The 16,016-nt window shown below is 38.1% G+C and overlaps 1 protein-coding gene across 4 annotated transcripts in view; it reads left to right on the forward strand.

Moving 5' to 3' along the window:
• Positions 1–16,016, forward strand: part of PLEKHA3 (pleckstrin homology domain containing A3) — a 27,553-nt gene extending 11,537 nt beyond the window's left edge. For 3 of the 4 annotated variants that reach the window (XM_048869330.2, XM_048869329.2, XM_048869327.2), the window contains exons 2-8: positions 1,043–1,159; positions 2,514–2,669; positions 5,083–5,219; positions 6,187–6,351; positions 8,522–8,565; positions 9,493–9,605; positions 12,301–16,016. In XM_048869330.2, coding sequence (XP_048725287.1) covers positions 1,138–1,159; positions 2,514–2,669; positions 5,083–5,219; positions 6,187–6,351; positions 8,522–8,565; positions 9,493–9,605; positions 12,301–12,428 — 765 coding nt within the window. In that variant the 5' untranslated portion in view covers positions 1,043–1,137 and the 3' untranslated portion in view covers positions 12,429–16,016. The remainder of the gene's footprint in view (positions 1–1,042; positions 1,160–2,513; positions 2,670–5,082; positions 5,220–6,186; positions 6,352–8,521; positions 8,566–9,492; positions 9,606–12,300) is intronic. The other variant, XM_048869328.2, reaches the window with a different exon arrangement.

Raw genomic sequence — 16,016 nt, forward strand, 5'->3', positions numbered from 1 at the left:
GAGCTTTAATAAAATCAAGTATGCTGTATCTGCATATAATTTATTTATTTGATAACTCTAATTTAGCCCGAAATATTAGGATAATACCTCATAATGTACTAGTGCGTATAAGTACTGTAATGTATTTTGCAGAAGTAGTGAAGTTAGAGACCTAGTCTACATGTAAAAGTTTTGCAAGCATACCTATGTTGGTTAGTAGCCTGAAAAAAGTAACCCCCTAATCAAGGTCATTGTGCTGGCAAAAGCCTTAGTGTAAATGCAGTTATGCCAGCAAAAAAGTCCCTCTGCCAGTGTGTCTTTTTCATTCATGGAACTGGTCTAAGCTATGCCAACAAAATAACTCTTTTTTGGGGGGCGGGGGGGCTAATATAAGCTGCGTCTCCACTAGGAAGGCTTGCTAGTATAGCTATGCTGGCAAACCCTGTCTAGTGTAGATAAGGTCTTAGTGTGTTCTCCATTACAGTGTTCTGATATTAAATCATTTTTGAGCAATGAGGTAGAAACCACCTTTCTTTGTGTTTTGTGCATGAGAGTGTGTGTGTAAGAGAGAGAGAGTGTGCCGGATCTGTAGATTAGGAAGTGTGAAATAGAGTGTGTAGTACTGTAGGGAGCAGAGACTGTAGCCTAATGGTTCGGTATTTAGTTGATCTTAATCTTATTGAGGACCACTTGAAAGATGATGGTCCGCAAGAGGTCTGCGATTTACAAGACTTCAAAATAGGATACTTTTGTCAGCTAAATTTTAAAAAATCATTATTCTGTAGACTGGGAGATAATGTAAATGGGAATATTATTGCTAATGAAATATTGCCAAAAGAGTTAGTGTAAAATGCTGTTATAACAGTTTGTGTATACAGCACATCTGATCTTCAAAACAAAGATGCTTCTTTACTTCCTGTGAACATCACAGTATTATTTGCATCTGTTTAAATCCTGTTTCTCTTAATGGTTTAACAGACAAACAACTTTACTTTTGACTGAACTTGCATTTGCAGTTAAACAGTAGTATAACGCTTTTCTCTCATATTTATGGTCTTCCTAGGTTGGCAGCCTCGCTGGTTTGTTTTAGACAATGGAATATTGTCCTACTATGATTCACAGGATGATGTTTGCAAAGGCAGTAAAGGAAGTATAAAGATGGCAGTATGTGAAATTAAAGGTAAGATTTAAATAAGTGTTTATAAGAGGAAATTTAATTGGCAAGGGAATGAACAAGATGACCTAATACCACTTTTGCATCACTAATTTCTATGATGCTTAAAAAAAGGTAAGGGGAAAAATCACACATCTAGACGTGTTTAGTCAGACATGCTTGCTACATCAACCACAATTACTGTAGTTACTGAACATGAACTCTGAAGCAAAATAATAATGAAAAAGGTTATGACATTTACTGCTCCTTTATGAGGTTTAAAAACAGCCATATGAACCCTTGGGTATTAAAACCCTTGGGTATTTCTGTTTGTCTTGCCTTCATTTATGATATTTGAAATGTATCTGAAGCTGTTACCATAGCTACAGCTCTTCTCCCTCCCAAACTGAGAGGGAAGGAATGCTGAATGTTAGGAATTGTTTGCTGGGAGAGCCACAGCAGTGATCTGGTGGGTGCCACATTTAGGCTCAAAAGGGTAGTTTATCTTCCATTACTTTCTGCCTTTGGCTTTTTTTTCTGATGCACCTTTGTGGAGGTATTTGTGGTGTGGGTACCTGATCACTAGAAAATGGACCGAGTCCATCTACTTCTCTTACATAGGCTAGCAAGCAGTTATCGGATGGCAACAACTTTTGGTTACTACTCCCAGTGCCTAGATTGAAACCAGTGACCTAGAAGTGAAAGGCTTATGTCTCATTACTAATCTCTTGAAACATTCAGTCCCCTTTCTTGTCGTCTTGTTCATTTTCTATAATATGGATGCAAGTAATTTGGGATTAATTCCATCTCTCATGTACCCAGGGCTGTCCAGTGCTAGGCCTGGGAGTACTGTGGTTGAGAAATATGCCTGGTACTCTGTGACACCTGGGGCTAATTAAAGATGTAGTATTGAATACGATGGCTCTAAGTGGAATACTGCTCCGTTCTCATGCTTGAGAGGATGGTGACTTTGACACAGAACCCAGAAGGTTGCATCAGAAAGGAAAGTGAGATTGATTTTAGCCTAGTCCCTCACAGATATTTGCCCACATCACAAAAATCTTCAGGTTGGCATGATTGAATCAGGACTAGACTAACAGTGGTGTTTCAGGTGAAGAATGTTTTGGCAGTGTTTTGAAGGAATTTTGCACAGTATCTGTCCACACTGTGTCTGGCTCTAGCCATTACTTAGTCAATTATGTTCATGAATGTCAAATTCATACAGTGTTTAAAATTGTTTTGAATAGCTTCCGTTTCTTACCAAATACAATCTGTAATATGTAAATAACTTGAAACAATATGGTCTGAATTTGATAAGTAGTATCCTTACTGGTTTAGTTATCTTTTGCAAAATTAGTCTTTTTTCCCTCTTTATCATTAGTTCATCCAACAGACAACACAAGAATGGAGTTAATAATCCCAGGGGAACAGCATTTCTATATGAAAGCAGTTAATGCAGCTGAGAGGCAGAGATGGCTGGTAGCACTGGGTAGTTCTAAAGCCTGTTTGACAGACACCAGAACAAAAAAAGAAAAAGGTATTTATACCATTAAAGTGTATGAAATCTAATAACATTGTTTTTGATTAAGATCGTTCTTAATTTGTCCCATTCTAGTGGTTGAATTTAGTATTATTTATGTAAGATGTAAATCTGATTTACATATTGATCAATCTTAATTATGGATGTAATCCCTGCTGTGTGCATGTAATAACTTCCGGTTTATATTTAAATTGGAATTTCCAATGGGAACAGGAAAAGAACTGATCAGCCTTCGCTAAAGTTAGCAGAAAGGAAGAATTATTGTTACTGTATTTCTCCGAGTAGTTCAATTCCCTTTACGTGTGTGTGTGTATAAATATGAGCTCATTTTAATTAAATATAGTACTTCGATTGAAAGGTATCACTAAGCATGGTGAAATGGATGAGCTTAAAAATCTCCTAGCTGGCATTGCTCCTCAGAATTATGAATTTTGCCAGTCTAATTAGCCCAGTGAGTGTCTCTGCAATACGCTGGCAGCTTCTAACTGGAAGATGTTTGACTGGCTATGCAAAGATATATCTGAGCAAGGAAAAAATATTTAAAATATTGCAAATGTATGGCATCAGGTAGGTCAAATCACTTTTTTTATTGTTCATATGCAACTGGCTTGTGACTTCACTTTACTACTCCTGAGTTTTATTACACTACTGGTTGTCAGAGTTTCTCCCTGTTTTGGGTTTCCATGTTATGTTCAGATTTGTCTTGTTCCAGATATTGGCCCTACCAGCATCATAGAAATGTTGGTATTTAAAAACTAAGGGTCACATACACAGCTGGTGTAAGTCAGCATTAACTCCATTGACTTCAAGAAACTATGTCAGTTTGCACCAGGTGAGGATCTGCCCCCTTATCGACAATTATCTGACTTGCAGACGCGTTGGCTGGGATTTTGAACTGAAGTCTCTGGGCTACCTCCTTTAGGCCCCTTTGAAAAGCCAGGCCATAAACTTGGGCAATAGCACGTGCTTACATACATTGTAGTAATGGTATTCCAAATCTCAAACCTGCCCAAGACAATGGTGAACCATCTGTGTATGAATCATATTCTTATCTCATGAAAAATATAGAAATCAGTCAGAAGCTTCTCTGCCCTGTGCTGCAGTTCTGTGAGTATTCAGCACTTGCCCATGTGACAGCCTGAATGGACAACCAAAGTTGTGGGGCAGTCACCCAGCCTCCTCTAGGAATGACACAAAGGTTTCCTTATGTCCTGTGTCTAAGCTTAAAAAATACTGGACCAAATCAGACTCGCTGCAAGAGCACAGGGAAATTACACAAGTTTTAGCTTTCATTGTCCTGCCTTCCACTTCTAAAAGCAAAGGGTGTGATTCAGCCCAGTCTGGTCTGCCCAGCGAATGTGATCAGAACAGCTCTGTTCTTAATGGCTATACGCCTTTAATTTTGCATCATTTAGATTGTGTCTGTGCTACAGAATTTTTTGAATATATTTCATTCAGCTGGACCAGCACAAGTGGGAGCCCTAGTTTAGACAAGGCTCTGGTGGTTTCTAACATTTTTACCACTGTTAGTTACAACTTCTGAGCAGCAGATTTAACTGTCATGGTGAAAAACATAAAACCAGAAGCCACTGGAGGCTTGTATACACTAAACCTCCCATCAGCAATACCAAGAATTCAGCTCCAGTGAGAATGTTATCCTGTAATTCTGTAGTGCAGAAAAGGCCTGTAAAGACAGAACAGGCACATCTTTAAATAGGCAGTCAGGGAGAACTGTTACAGCATTTATTAACACTGTTTACAATGCTAGGTTATACAGCATAGGAAATATGAAATTAACACAAAACCTGCAGCAAGCACGATGGGGAAAAAAGTATTTTGTTCCTGCTGCTGGAGAGCTCTTAGTTACATAAAAGGCTGAAACTTAAAAAATCTAGAGCTGCCACCCTCAAAATGCTGGTTGTAGCTGTTCTGGAGTCATTTAGTTGCTGCTGTTCTGATTTCTCTCCATAATCCCCATTTCTGCCTCCCTAGTTTTTCTTGGTAAAGACTGGTAATCCTCTGTAGCCAGTCTGACAGATTTATAATTTGCAAGGTTCCCTGAGTGAGCAACCACTCTCCTCAGGTGCTTGTGGATATAGAGAAGCAGACCTTCACCTGTTGAGGCCACAGGCTTTGTCCATTGTGTTTTCCCTGGGCTGGCACGGTAAATAAGAAAATATTTAACCTCTTGTTTGCTGGTTATATACCTTTCTCCATGGCCCCTTCCAAATTTATGTGTACTTTGTGAAGCTATTCCCAACTCATTTAAGAATCCCTTCCTAGTCTTGAAAGGAATTTCAATCTGTGTAGAGCCCTTATATGGAAAAAAATAAAATTTGTTTGTAAAAATTGTGTAGATAAATCTTATGCCGTGATTGGTGGGGTTTTTTATTATTTTTTTTTCTTGTAGAAATTAGTGAAACCAATGAATCTCTCAAAACCAAAATGTCCGAACTTCGCCTCTACTGTGATCTCTTAATGCAACAAGTTCACACAATACAAGAATTTGTTCACCATGATCAGGCAAGCTCATCTCCCAGCATTGAGGTATCAGATTTCTAAAATTATACTGGAGAACCTGATTATTTAAATCATCTTAAGTTATTGTTGTCACCTTATGCACCTTATCAGCAACTTAATGTTGGAAAATATTTACATCAGGTCAGTTTAATAGATGTTTAAAACTTGTCTATATTCAGATACACTGGGTTCAGGAGTAGGGTAATACAGTCCACAATAAAAAATATTATGTAGATACAATGCAGGATGACATCAGAGTCATTTTAACAAGGAAATATGTTGGTGAGTCATTCAGTTAAAAGATAGAAGCAAAGCTGGCTGGGTTGGTTGCACGTGAATTCTCTTTGTCTAAGAACTCTACAATAGACAATAATTGAAACATCCTGTTCCTTTATGCTTTGCTAGAACCTCCCTTATCTTTGCAAACTAGAATCCCAGGTCTTGAAAACTGCTGCAAGTGCCCACTGCATTTGGGCATTCATAGGAAATCTGTTTGCTCTTCTAATCCTAGTTCATGACCAAATTCAGCCCTGGAATATGTGGGCCACTTCACTGATGAGTGTAGGATTGTGCCCAGTTACAGCAGGGTTGAATTTGACCCAGAGACTCCTTTCATTAGGAAAGATAATAGATCTAATGGATGGGCCCCACTCTAATTAACTTATTTCACTAAATAGAAAATAAATTGATGACTCCAGTAGAAGTGATGGTTGCTCAGTCCTTCTGAAAGTTCAGCCCCATGTATTTAGGAAGCAGGAAAAACATTTCAGTGTTTTGCTGTATTACCCCAACCTCCCAAAATAGTCTTCTGCTATTATATGTGTGTGTTCATTTTTCAATAAGGTTGATTCTAGCTACCATTAAAAAGAATAGTCACCAAACTTGTATTTTTTGAGAGTTTTTGGCCAGTTAACTGGGAAATCAGTTGATTCTAAAGTAACATTTTCTGTCTTTTTACATTCTTGCTGATGTTTGTGCTGTCATTCGTTTTCAGAACATGAACGAAGCCTCCTCCTTGCTGAGTGCCACATGTAACACATTTATTACAACACTTGAAGAATGTGTGAAGATAGCTAATGCCAAGTTTAAGCCAGAGATGTTTCAACTGCCTCATCCTGATCCCTTAGTTTCTCCTGTGTCACCTTCACCTATTCAAATGGTCTGGATGTTTTATAAGTGTAACATTTTAAAGTGTTATTCTGTTGATTGGAAGGGTAGAAGAATATATGCTATGTAGTCACGTGTAATCCTGACTCAACTGAAGTCAACAGTTTTAGCCTTAAATGTAAATCACTACTGACATGTTCCCTAGTCTGTTTGCTTGCCAGCCTTCACATAAATTGTTCATCGTAGGAGTAATTCTCCTGTGGATGATGACAGTGCTAATCGTACCCAAGTACTGGATTAACGCTCAGTACTTTTCAGCATTCATACGAAAATTAAATTATCCTGTTACCTATACTGCAGGGTTATTTTTTTAAAACGTTAAATACAGTAACTCCTCACTTAAAGTCGTCCGGTTAGCATTGTTTCATTAGCACGTTGCTGATCAATTAGAAAACATGCTCATTTAAAGTTGTGCAATGCTCCCTTATAATGTTGTTTGGCAGCCACCTGCTTTGTCCACTGCTTGCACAAAGAGCAGCCCGTTGGAGCTAGCTGATGGGGGCTTGGAACCAGGGTAGACCGGCAGCCCCTCTATCAGCTCCCCACACCCCTAAGTTCCCTGTGCAGCAGCCTCCCAGCAGGGAGTTCAGCTGTCCCTCCCCTCACTGCCATGTGCTGCTCCTGCCCTCTGCCTTGGAGCTGCTCCCAGGAGCCTCCTGCTTGCTGTATAAGGGGGGCGGGGAAAGAAGGGGGCTAATGTCAGGGTGTCCTCCTCCCCCCTGCTCCTGCCCCCCTCTTATCCCATCTCCATAGAGCAGGGGGGAGACAGGACAGGGCTCAGGATGGAGGGAGCTTGCTGGCAGCAGGGGCTGTCTCAACTTGCTGATCTACTTAAAAAGGCAATGTACTTAGAGTGGGGGTCAACGTACTTAAAGGGGCAATGTGCATCTCTCTCACTCACACACACGCACACAGGTGAGAGTCTTTGTCTCTGTTTGCCATGCTGTCTCCCCTCCCTCCATTTGTGTTGCCTTGTGAGGCTACATTAGCAACAACGTGTTAACCCTTGAGGGCTCAGCTATTCTAGTTCATCATTTAGCAGTAAGGCATTCCCTGGGAAATATCCCACCCTCTTCCACCCTCTGACTTCACCACCTCAACCAAGCATCACAGTCATCATTGCTGTGTATAATATAGTCTTTTGTCTGGTGAAAAAAAATTTCCTGGAACCTATGTACATTAATTCTTATGGGGAAATTGGGTTCGCTTAACATTGTTTCGCTTAAAGTCCCATTTTTCAGGAACATAGCTACAATGTTAAGTGAGGAGTTACTGTATTCATTGTTCTCTTTTAATACTGTAACCTGGCTGCTCATCAAAACAGAGAACTTCTTTGTGGCTTAACTCTCAGCAAGTGCATTTCAGATTCCCAGTGTTAATATGTCTCTTTTTAAACAATGTCCTGGTTGATCAAATATGCCTTTAGCTGACAAGTTTGTTTTTGTTAAATAATGTATAAGATTAAAATACTTTATGGAATTCTTAATTTTTTATTTATTTTCCTGTTGAGGGTTGGGATAAGTGAGGCTCTGTCAAACTTTACTTCATGTATGTGGATTCTCAGATCTACTCTGTTCTAGGTCTCTCCCCCCCCCCCCACTTCTTTCCCTTTCATTTATTTGTATCTGATAATCTCCTCCCTTTCCTCCCATCCACTCAAACGACTCTTATTGATCAATCTTTGGGTCAAATGATTCTCTTGGGCACATTTAGAGAGTTCCCATTAAAATCAGAGGGCACCCTGTGTGCATACCAAATGGCAAAATTTAGCTCTTGGATTAATCCTTTTGTATAATGTAGTCTTGAACCTGACATTAGTTAAAAACGTTTTGAGGTTTCTGTGGATTCTACCAATGATCCAGTAGAAATTTTGAGTAATTTTTGAGGCTAGAGAGAATGAGATGTATAGATCCCAGGTAATATTTTTGGGTAGTAAACTAGTTCTCTTTTATTAGTGCTTTAAAAATTCCTGCATTACTGGCAATCTATCCTCTTTCAAATAGCTAAATAAGATTCCTTAATTGTGGTTGACTTTTGTTTTAAATAATAATTTAAAAAAATCACCTTCTCTCTCTGAGAAGTGTAAATAGAGTATATGGCTGTGTATAAGAATTTTATAAATCCTGATAAAGAGATTACAACTTGTTTCTTTCATTTTCTAGATGAAACGCTCCATTAGCCATCCTGGTACATATAGTTCAGAGAGGTAAGAATACAGATTGCTGTTAAGTAGGCTAATTCACTTTCTGAAAGCACCTCACTGGACCAATTTAGCAAGCCCCTCAGTAGGGAAATATCAGCTGACGTCACTATGCAGAGGATTTGCATGGTTGGCAAATGCTTTAAAATTTAGGAAGTGACAATCTAATATCAGTAGTTTTGCAAATCCAAAATTAAGACACAGATGTTGCAACTTACATACAAGTCAAAGATATACTAGTTAAGTTTAAGTTTCCATTTTTATTCTGAGTAATATTCCAAATTTGATATATTTTTAGTTTAGTTTTAAAAAGAAATATAAAAATATCATCAAGGAGAGACTTCAACATTGGCAAAATAAATAAGTAAAGCCCACTGTTGTTTGTTATAGATTTTTTTAAAATCATTATAATAGAAATATGTACATAATCTTTCTATGGTTTTTGGTAGAATTGTATAATTTAACATGACCATTATAACTTATCCAAGTTGTTTAATCAAGTCTTATGGCAAATAATGGAAGTATTATCTAAGGCCTTCATCCTGCAAATGCTTATGCATGTGAGTACCTTTATGCGAATAAGTAGTTTCAGTGGGACAACTGTACTTGCATAAAATTATTTATACACATTAGAGTTTGCAGGATCGGCGCCTGAAACACTAAGATTTTTGATGATTCATTCTTGTACAATTTGAATTATATTTCTTTTTGCAAGAATTATATTCTTACCACATTTTTCAGATTTCAAAATCTGTGCAGGCTAACCGTGTTCTGTTCACATGGAGTTCCTTTCAGTTTACTCCTCAGTATTGCTCTTTACTATCTTTAAGAGCACTATAAATACCAAAAGATATATCTTAAAATAAAAGCTAATAGACTGGCTAGATGTTTTGTTATAAGTTTTTAAAACTAATAAATCCTATTTAATTTCAGTAGTCACGCCACAAAAGAACCAATTTCTTCACTCCACCGGTTATCCCAACGACGCAGAAGAACATACTCCGATACAGAATCCTATAATGATAATCCTCTTGAAGATACAGAGAGTAAGTTGGGAGAGAGACAGAGTGTGTGCTTATGTTGAATTTGTTACCATACTTAGCATAATTGTTGTACTGCTAACACCAATGCAAAGAGAATACTTAAAATTACAATCTTTGTATGTAATCAAAGCCATTGCATGAAACAATAAAGTTGCTTGTAGGATTCCTATGTAATGAATTAAAAGTGCTGATGTATTCACTATGGCCCTGACTTTGCCACCCTTTACTCACCTCGACTGGTATCTTAGATCTGGTGTAGTCCCACTGAAATCCGGGGTACCATTTGTAAAGTAAGGTACTACCCCAGGTGAGTAAATCTGACAGAACTGGGCTCTACATAGGGATTACATGAACAACAAACATTTGAACTACACATTTTCATATATAAACTAACATTCGGAAACCTGTGCAAATGTTGAACAGTTCTTTCCGATCTGACCATTATAGTGAGTCAGATTCTTGTTTCAGTTACACCAGGGCAGTCCCATCGAGTGGAGCTAATTTCCACTGCATGGAGTTACACTGGTAGAACTGAGAGGAGAATGTGATAACCCAGTGTATTAATAAAGAACAGTTTATACCAGTGGCCTACCCCCCGCCCATATACAGAGCAACACTCTTCTGAAACAACCCAGCATGGTCAGGTTTCAGAGTAGCAGCCGTGTTAGTCTGTATTTGCAAAAAGAAAAGGATGACTTGTGGCACCTTAGAGACTAACAAATTTATTTGAGCATAAGCTTTTGTGAGCTACAGCTCACTTCATCGGATGCATTCAGTGGAAAATACAAAGGGGAGATTTATATACATAGAGAACATGAAACAATGGGTGTTACCATACACACTGTAACGAGAGTGATCACTTAAGGTGAGCTATTACCAGCAGGAGAGTGGGGGAAAAAAACCCTTTTGTAGTGATAATCAAGGTGGGCCATTTCCAGCAGTTGACAAGAACGTCTGAGGATGGTCAATACATCAAAACAACAATCTAGGACTATTATACTCTATTTCAATGATCCCATGATAAGTAGATCCCATTGCGTAAATATGCTGAGGTAAGGTCTCTTTATGGTATTCCCATGAAACTCCCAATTGTTTTTACTCATTTCTGACTTTATCAGGAAGGCTGTGACCTGCTTTCTTCTTGATTAACTCTGGTTTGGCTTGGATCCTTTCAAGAGTGACCCAGTTCTGGGCCAGCCTCTCCTCTCTTGGAGTGTAACTTACCCCTTGTGCAGAAGGTCAACACAAGGCCTATGCACTGCTCATGTCCCACTTAACTCCTAATTGGTGTTACACCTTGTGTTGTCTTTTTGAACAAAGGTGAATTCCACCCTTTATGACCATGGTCTGGTTCCTCTTCCCATGCATGACCCAGTCTGTCTTCTCTCATGACAGCTGTGGTCGGATCAGTCATGTTATTTTGGGTAATCCCAGTCTCTTCTTGTTCCTTGTAGAACTGCTCCAATTTCTAGCTTTTTCACTAATGTAGTTTTTGTCTTTTGCCATGTTAGACAGAAGAGTCCCTTTTCTGTCTTCCACTTTAAGGGCTCCAACTTCCCAGAGTTGATTCAGTTCCTTCTTTTCCCCAGTAGGTGGCACCGAAAATAACAAACTTTCAGTAGGGGATTCTGTATCCCATCCATTTTATTAATGAACTGTTTACACACTTTCAAGACCAGTTCTTGTTTGAAAAATGACTGGAAAAGGGCACTGTGGAGTTCCATGTTTATTCCGGCTCACTGATTCTGTATCTGATTTGCGCAGTTTAAAAGATAAAATGTACTTTCTTACTGCCAACTACTGGGTAAGATTTAAGCTACCACGAAGGATGGGGCTGGGGAAGACCAAGCAAAGAATGCTCCTGATGTTTTTCCAAACAGTGCATCTATATATAGAAATAAAAAGACCTGTTAGCAGCCCACTTTTCCGTGATAGACCACCTCTGACACCTCTCCAGGTGCTACATAAATGCCAAAGTGGAACAGATGTTTCATTTGAAGTGGAGAACTTTCCAGAGGCTCTGTGATGTCTTCCAGTAACCTAAATATGCATTAGTTATCTGGCATAACCTTGTTAAGTAGAGTGACATTTGAATAGTGTACTATTATTACCCTGTATTCTGACTGACATGGAGAACAGCACTCTTTGTGCTCATCAGCTGCTTGAATATCTGATGGAAAAAGTGTCATTTTTCAAATGCAGAAACTAGTCTCTGACTGATTTGCCAAGTGTTTAAATCTATCATTAATGAGCCATCTACTGATCAGCCAGACAAACATCCTTTCTGGTATAATGTGCAGTAGACTGGGTTCTTTTAACAGAGCAAACACCTTTATTAATGTCTGACGTGTCCCAATGGAGTTTTTCAGTGAAAGGATTATTGCTGCACTAATTCTTAACACACGCTCTTTGTTGGCTCCTTTGACTGAATTTCCCTGTGCACCCCAGAGATTCTTCTCTTATAATATTTGTGTATTGCATAGTATGATTATCTGTAGTTCTCAGTAGCTTTTAACATTACTCATCCATTACCCCAGGCGTTGATGTAGACTAGAATAATTCAATGCAGTCCATAGGGAGCATGCAAATATTACGTCCCATAATTTAAAAAAATGTTGTTTATGTGAAATATTAGCAAGCAGAATGATTAATAAATTGAATTGGAGCACAGTTTAAATACGAATCAATATCTTAATAGGACATGCCCACAGTTCCAGAAGTGCTCTCAATGGACACTTGGCACCATCTACCATTCCTGAAGAAAACAGATTGGTTTCAAAGAAAAGATCTGAACTGGAAGAGACTCTTCCATCCTCTTCTTCCTGAAGAAACTGCAGTATTCAACTTCCTATAAGTAGTGCTATGCAAAAGCTGCTATAATTATATTATTGTTATAGGGAGTAGTTATTTCCCTTTTAGAAGGATTTTTCTGCACTTTATAGAATAATGTAAAAACTAACTTTGAATTGTATTTTATCTTTATATAGTTTATTTGCAAGAGTATTTTCCTAATAACTTCACAGTTTGAATGTGCATTTTTTTGGAACAAATGATAGCTTAACAGATAGGCATTTGCATTTGTAAAAGTGTAGCTCTTTTCTAAAAAGTGTGCTGGTTTGATAGTTTAATAAACCTGCAGATTTTAAATCTTGAAGGTTTCAGATTTAGGGTGGCGAGTGGGGGGGAATGTCACTTGTGCCATGGACCAATTGGTCATTTGTACAAAGTTAGGACCCGGTCTTGCAGTCCTTGTGCAGTCACTGTTCTCCTTGAATGGGAATTTTGCTTGTGTAAGAAGTAAGGGATTGAATCCCTAATGGGTTAATATAGCGGCTTGATGGTAATTTTAATATTGCCTTCCTTTAAAAGTACAAGGATATACATAATCTGGTCCTTATTTTTAGCCAATGGAAAGTAGAAATATCTAGTGTATTTTTCTAAACAAATGTATAAAAATTAACTTATCTGCATATGAAGCATTTGTACCAAACATTGGGTATTTAACAATGTTTATTTATTTTTTTTGCACAAAAAATATTTCTACTTACTTTCATTACTAAAGGTCTAAAGGCTTCAACATGTACACAAATTGTTGCTGAGGTGTGTAGCATCACTGAATAGCTAATGCAGCACTGTAAATTTACTCTGCTCATTTCAACTGAGACATATTTTTAACAAAGTATTATTTTAGTGTTTGCTTCTAAAATAGACTGTTAAGCTATTGTTGTAAGGTATGAATATTTGTATCTCTACATACTTTATTTATGACGTATTTATACAAAAGGGGACTTCTGTTTATTATGACTCCTATATATCACTTCACTGTGGCATAAATGTAGAGCTAGAATCTGATCTCAATTACACTTGTGTAAACGTGCATTAGCTGTAAATTAGATCAGAATCTGCCCCTCTAATGACTGAATTAATAATATAGTATAGCAGTGTCTGCCATTACCTCTCTCTCATATAAGGTTGTTAGTGTTTGCTTTTTGTGTCTTGGTTTTTGTGTTCACTTTGAGACAAACTTGGTCTATAAGTCTTAGCCATAGAGTACTTTTTTAAAAAAAAAGTCGCTGTTTTTAATTTACACAGTTCGTTAATAAATATACTGGTTTTTGCATTCAATCATGCATCTAATTTTGTCTTATAATCGAACCTCCTTTTAATTTGACATTTATTGCCTAACTAGTCTGGTACATGTTAATAACATCTTGAACTTGTGTAGGCACAAGAAGGTGAATTAACAATCAAATGGAAGCTCTCCTTTTAAATTTCCTTGATTTTTGTTTGTTTAAATTTTCACAAATATGACGAATAATTACATACCTAGGTCCTCAATCCTGCAAATGCTTAGGCACAACCCACTGAATTACACATGTGGGTAGTTTAAAGTTATGTGTGGGTATAAGGGTTTGCAGGATTAGAGCCTTAATTTGTGCTCAAATTACCAGTTGAATGTAACTAGTCATTTCCACACACAAATTAGGCACATAAATGATAGTGCATTTTTCTGAAAATTTGGGCTTTAATGTATGTTGTTATACCGCCACACTCTTGTCAATTGTAAAAATAAGTATTAAAAAATATGACTGAAGTTACTCAGTAATTCGCGTATTGTTGCCACAATCTATCATGTTGATGGGAGCTAGTATATTTAACCTGAAATGCAGAGTTTTTCTAAACATACATGCAAATCCACTGTTTTTTTTAAATCCTTAATATTTGAGCATTTTTCTTCTATTTCATTGGGTTTTTTAATTGTACTCAAAATTGTCCACGTTATAGGTCTAAAAATGAAATCTGAAGCCCAAAGGGTCTTTGAGTTAAGATTGCAATAGAGAAAAAACCCTCTAATAGTACACTACTTCTATAGCTCTCATTTCTTTAATTTTGAATGAATGCCAAAAATTAAAGTAGAATTTGTTGTAATTTATGTTGCCCTGAATCTGAGACCAGGCACTTTCAAATGAAGTTTGTGGCAGTTGTATGAGTCCTTATTTAAGAAAATATCCATAGGTGTTTCAATATTTTGGTTGTTATCTTCTCCCATTAAGACTCTGGTGTTGGTTAGTGTGTTTTGTTTCCAGAAGTGGATGTCAAATCAGGGTAATCATGTTTCTGGGATTTTTTTTTTTAAAAACGCCTATTCTGAAACCTCATTGAATTATTAGCCTAGCTTTCATTTTACCCGTACATGTGCACATATTAAGCACATAACCTGTTAGTTTCTGACCATCATGTAGTGCATAAAAACAATTATTTGGACTCCATCATTGTACAAGCGGTGCAGCAAACATAGGCTGACCTACAAGACCTGTAAAGTCAATTGACTCCCCTGGGACTTCTGCCACAGATGAGAGGGCACTTTAATTGTAGAACTGCATAGCTCCTAAATGACTGGACAGGTACCTTATTTAATCACACTGGTACTCACCATCCCATGGGACTTCTCGTGTCATGAAAGCTGGAGGGACAGTTCAGTATAGACCCAATCCAACTCCCATTAAAATTGAGTCTTTTATCATTAATCATGGGAGTAGCTCTGTTGACATCACTGAAAATGCTCACGTACTTAAAGCAGGGGTGAAAGTAACTTAAAGGACTGTAGCCAGACAGCCAGCCCCCCCCCCCCCCCCAGACCAGCATTGCTGGAAACACAGGAGGAAGCAGGAACAGGGCACTTAACATATATTCCAGCACAGCCTTTGAAGCACAGGTGTGCTGCTACAATGTGCCTCTGGGAACAGATACGACGATTAAGCTCACAGCAGGCAGAGGCCCTGTGACAGACATGGCTCTTAGCCCCTACTAAGTAGCGTGATGCACACACACCAACATCCTAGGTGGGAAAATATTTACCCTGATAAAAGAAATGTCCAGTAGTCGAAACTTATTGTTTCTCTCCCTTGCAAGTGTAAACTACTCTTGCAAAAGCTGGCGTCACCCCGACAGACCAGCCTCAATTTGGCATAAGAAAGGAGAAAGAGAATAAAGGAGTACAGAGGTATAAGTAGGGGACCTACAGCACCATGATTTTGGAGTGCTTTTCACTATCTATCTGCTGGTCAGATAAGTGACAGCCTCCCAAGGCTTCTGCAGCTAAGAGGGTCCCTACGCCTTGTCCCTTATTCGTCTTTCCGCGGAATTGAGTGACCGATCCTGGCTTGGCACCGCTGGAATCGAGAGATGCAAGGAGGGTAAGAAGCACCCACACCTGATCTCCTATCTTTAGTGTACACATATTTTGAAATAGAGCTCTATACTTTGTTTTCTTTCTTTGGGATTGTGGCTTCAGTTTTGTAACTTGTTTGTGTGTGTGTAACATCTCTACATTTAAATAAGTAGGCACTAGCAATTTTGTAACCACATGATTAGAATCTAGCTTAATAAATTTTGGTAACCATTTGTGCATAA

Source organism: Caretta caretta, chromosome 11 (genome assembly GCF_965140235.1).
Source record: "Caretta caretta isolate rCarCar2 chromosome 11, rCarCar1.hap1, whole genome shotgun sequence".
In the NCBI taxonomy this organism is placed as follows: Eukaryota; Metazoa; Chordata; order Testudines; family Cheloniidae; genus Caretta; species Caretta caretta.